General features: G+C 35.3%; 1 protein-coding gene across 1 annotated transcript; it reads left to right on the plus strand.

Annotated features, from left to right (window-relative positions):
- The first annotated feature begins 491 nt into the window (after positions 1-491).
- Positions 492-2,262, plus strand: LOC118490496 (protein DOG1-like 1). The gene is made up of 2 exons (XM_035988161.1): positions 492-817; positions 2,220-2,262. The coding sequence occupies exons 1-2, from the start codon at positions 492-494 to the stop codon at positions 2,260-2,262; spliced, it is 369 nt and encodes a 122-aa protein (XP_035844054.1).
- The last annotated feature ends 971 nt before the right edge of the window (positions 2,263-3,233 follow it).

Genomic DNA, 3,233 nt, shown 5'->3' on the forward strand with positions numbered 1-3,233 from the left:
AAAACGACAAAAAAGGGAGAAGTTAACAGAAAGTTCTAATCAAGTTTGCCAATTTGTTGAAACTGACAATAAAAATGAAACCTTAGGACCCAGATACAAAAAAAAAAAAAAAAAAAAAAAAATCATTTTTGTACGAAAGTGGCCTAAACTCAGAGACAATTTTGGCATTTTACTCTATAAATAAACTTGAAGTGAGAAAACAAGAAAGAAATTAGAAAACCAAAAAAATATCAGTCCCAAAACCGTTGCAAAGAGTTACCAAGCTAGCGCAAAACTCTGTCCCGAATAATGGCAATACAGGATCACCATGTTGTTGCCTCCACATTTTTGTCGAAAAATTGATTGCAGAAGGCTCTTTGCAACTACTTTACGACCGAAAATACTAGTTTTCTAACTGTTCTTTTTCACCTGGCTTCTTGACATGTTAAGTCTGCAAACACTAGTCACAATTACAAATATTTAGTGTGGATATCAGATGGTTTGATGTATATATGCAGAAGGTAGCCGACGAGCCACTGGCGTTGCTAGCATACAACTCTAGAAATATAGGGGAGTCAAACCAGGGTGAGGTTGTGGATAAAGAGATGGATAGTCATGCCTCTGATATGTACAAGATCTTAGTGGAAGCAGACAAGCTGAGGTTGGATATACTCAAGCGCATGATAGACATTTTGACACCATTGCAGGCAGTTGAGTTTCAAGTGGCGTCAAAAAAGTTACAACTGTGTTTACATGAGTGGAGCAAAAGAAGAGACATCCAAATGGGGATTACACAACTTTTTAATACAGATAATCACTCATCTTCCGGTGACTCGCTGTGAGTGGCTCCGGGATTGGTCCAACAACTTATGCACAAGAGGATGATGGTCATTTGGTTGTAGTTTAAATAAGTGGTGTGTATAAGGGGACTAGGGGTGGTTCACTTGTGATAGAATCTATCACTTCTACTATCCAATCAAGTCATGTCATGTGCACAACCAATATTCTATCACTAGTGATAGAAATGTAGCGGGGGTGGTATCACTAGTGATGGGATTCCAATGTACAAGTATTAATGCACAATGTACAAGATACCATTCATTCACTCATTCACAAAACAACAAACAAGTTCAATATACAACGTGTGATAGTGGCCACGCGTTGTAAAGTTAACGCGTGATGGTGGTGACCGGCGCCGGTGTATCACTCGTTATAAATGTTCATCACGGGCTAAAATTGCTCCACCCCGGGTCCTCTTAAATGTTTGTTTTTGTTTAAGAACCGGTTTATTATAGTGAGTTTGTAATTTGTAATGGGAGCTGCTAAACACCTCCTTTTGTTACTTTTCATACCCCATTTTTCATAAAATCACATTTAAACTTATCATAATTACCCCTATACATGTCATCATTTTTAAAAGTATTCTTTTTGTTATAAAACAAATTCAAAACTATAAAAAATTATTGTAGACGTTTTTTTTTTCAAAGTTTTTGTTTGTTTTTTATATTAATTTAAAAAAAAAACATATTTTTTAAAGTGTTCACTTCGATCGAAAGTCTTAAACTGGTTTTAACTTGCTTATAACATACTTCTTACACTAATTAAATTTGAACTTATATAGATTGTTAATTTATAGTTTGATAAAATTATTTTAGTACCTATTGTTTATTTGTTCATTTACATATTTACATACATGGTTTGAATGATTAATATGTGCTAGGGCTATAAACATATATTAAAAGAAAAACGAATTTACTTTTTAATAAATAAAAATTGTTAATTATTTTATAAACACATTTAAAGTATTAAAAATTACAAAAGTAAGACCTTTAAAATACAAACTAGACGAGGGAAAAACATAATATAGACCTTTTTTAAAACGAAAGTTCAAAACTTTTTTTATAAAAAAATGTTATTATTAATTATTTGTAAAGATGTTCAATAAAAAAGTATAATCAAAATACTATTTGAGAAACTGTCTTTAAAAAAAATATCCAAGAACTTAAAAAATATGTTTTTTAAATAAAAATTAAAAGACAATATTTTTTTTTTTTTGAAAAAGAAAACATCTTTAATCTTTTTTTTCATACTTTTGAATTTGTTTTGTAACAAAAAGAATTTTTTTTAGAATGAAAATTTCAATTTCCAAACCTCAATTGTTTAAAACTTTCTTATCATAATTTAAAGATGACCATATTGTCTAATAGATTAGATTATTTATATTGTTTATATTCTTATAGATATCTATGTAAATTGGTTGATGTATATCTCTTACCAAAATAGAGGAGAGATCTTGTAATATTTATAGGGATTGAGAGATCAATGAAAAGTACGGTTTACAATCTTTCATGGTATCACCCTAACCTACGATCCTTCTTCCTCTCTTCTGCTGTTTTCACCTCACCATCGATCTCTCGCTCCCCTCTCAATGGCTGCCCCAATTCACCCAGCCTCTACTGTTACCAACATCCGATCCTATATCCCTGTCACCCCGGATGTTGAATCTGGTCACTACACTACGTGGTCAGAACTTTTCAAGATTCAATGCAAATCTTTTCAGGTTTTTGATCATCTACAGCCTCGCCCTGCTTCTTCCTCTGTAGCCGACAAAGATAAATCACCAGAAAAAGGTTCTCAGTCTGAAACTTGGGATCGCCTAGATTCCATCGTTTTACAATGGATCTATGGAACGATCTCAACTGATCTCTTACATACTATATTAAAACCGGATACCACAGCGTTCGATGCATGGACCGCTCTTGCTAATTTGTTTCAGGATAATAAAGCCACACGGACAATTGATCTAAACAACCGATTCGCCAATACTCGTCTCCATCAGTTTTCATCCATGTCGGCCTATTGTCAAGCTATGAAGGTGATTTTTGACCAATTAACCAACGTTGGTTCTGCCATCACAGATGAACAACTTGTGCTCCAGATTCTCACCGGACTTACTGAACCTTATGAAAGTGTTGCACCGATTATTCAACAAACGAAGCCGCTCCCCGATTTCTATGAGACACGGTCTCGATTGTGTATGGCGGAGACCCAAAAAATTAATCAAGCGAAACAATCAGCTCAAATCGCTGGAACAGCCCTTAATGTATCGACTGAACCGGACCGAGAACGTGATCGCAGAACCTCGCAGGACAATCGTACTGAATCAGCTGAGCGCGGACGCGGCCGAGGCCGTAGTCGAGGCCGTGGACGCGGTCGTGGGGCTACCGGCAGAGGCCGCGGCTCATCACAACACC

Source organism: Helianthus annuus, chromosome 3, assembly GCF_002127325.2.
Source record: "Helianthus annuus cultivar XRQ/B chromosome 3, HanXRQr2.0-SUNRISE, whole genome shotgun sequence".
In the NCBI taxonomy this organism is placed as follows: Eukaryota; Viridiplantae; Streptophyta; class Magnoliopsida; order Asterales; family Asteraceae; genus Helianthus; species Helianthus annuus.

What these genes read in the sequence shown, in the direction of transcription:
- LOC118490496 (XM_035988161.1), top strand. Translation starts at nt 492, where the DNA reads ATGCAGAAGGTAGCCGACGAGCCACTGGCGTTGCTAGCATACAACTCT. An exon ending in TCATCTTCCGGTGACTCGCT is followed by an intron (nt 818 to 2,219) that starts GTGAGTGGCTCC and finishes ATATTCTTATAG; the next exon opens with ATATCTATGTAAATTGGTTG.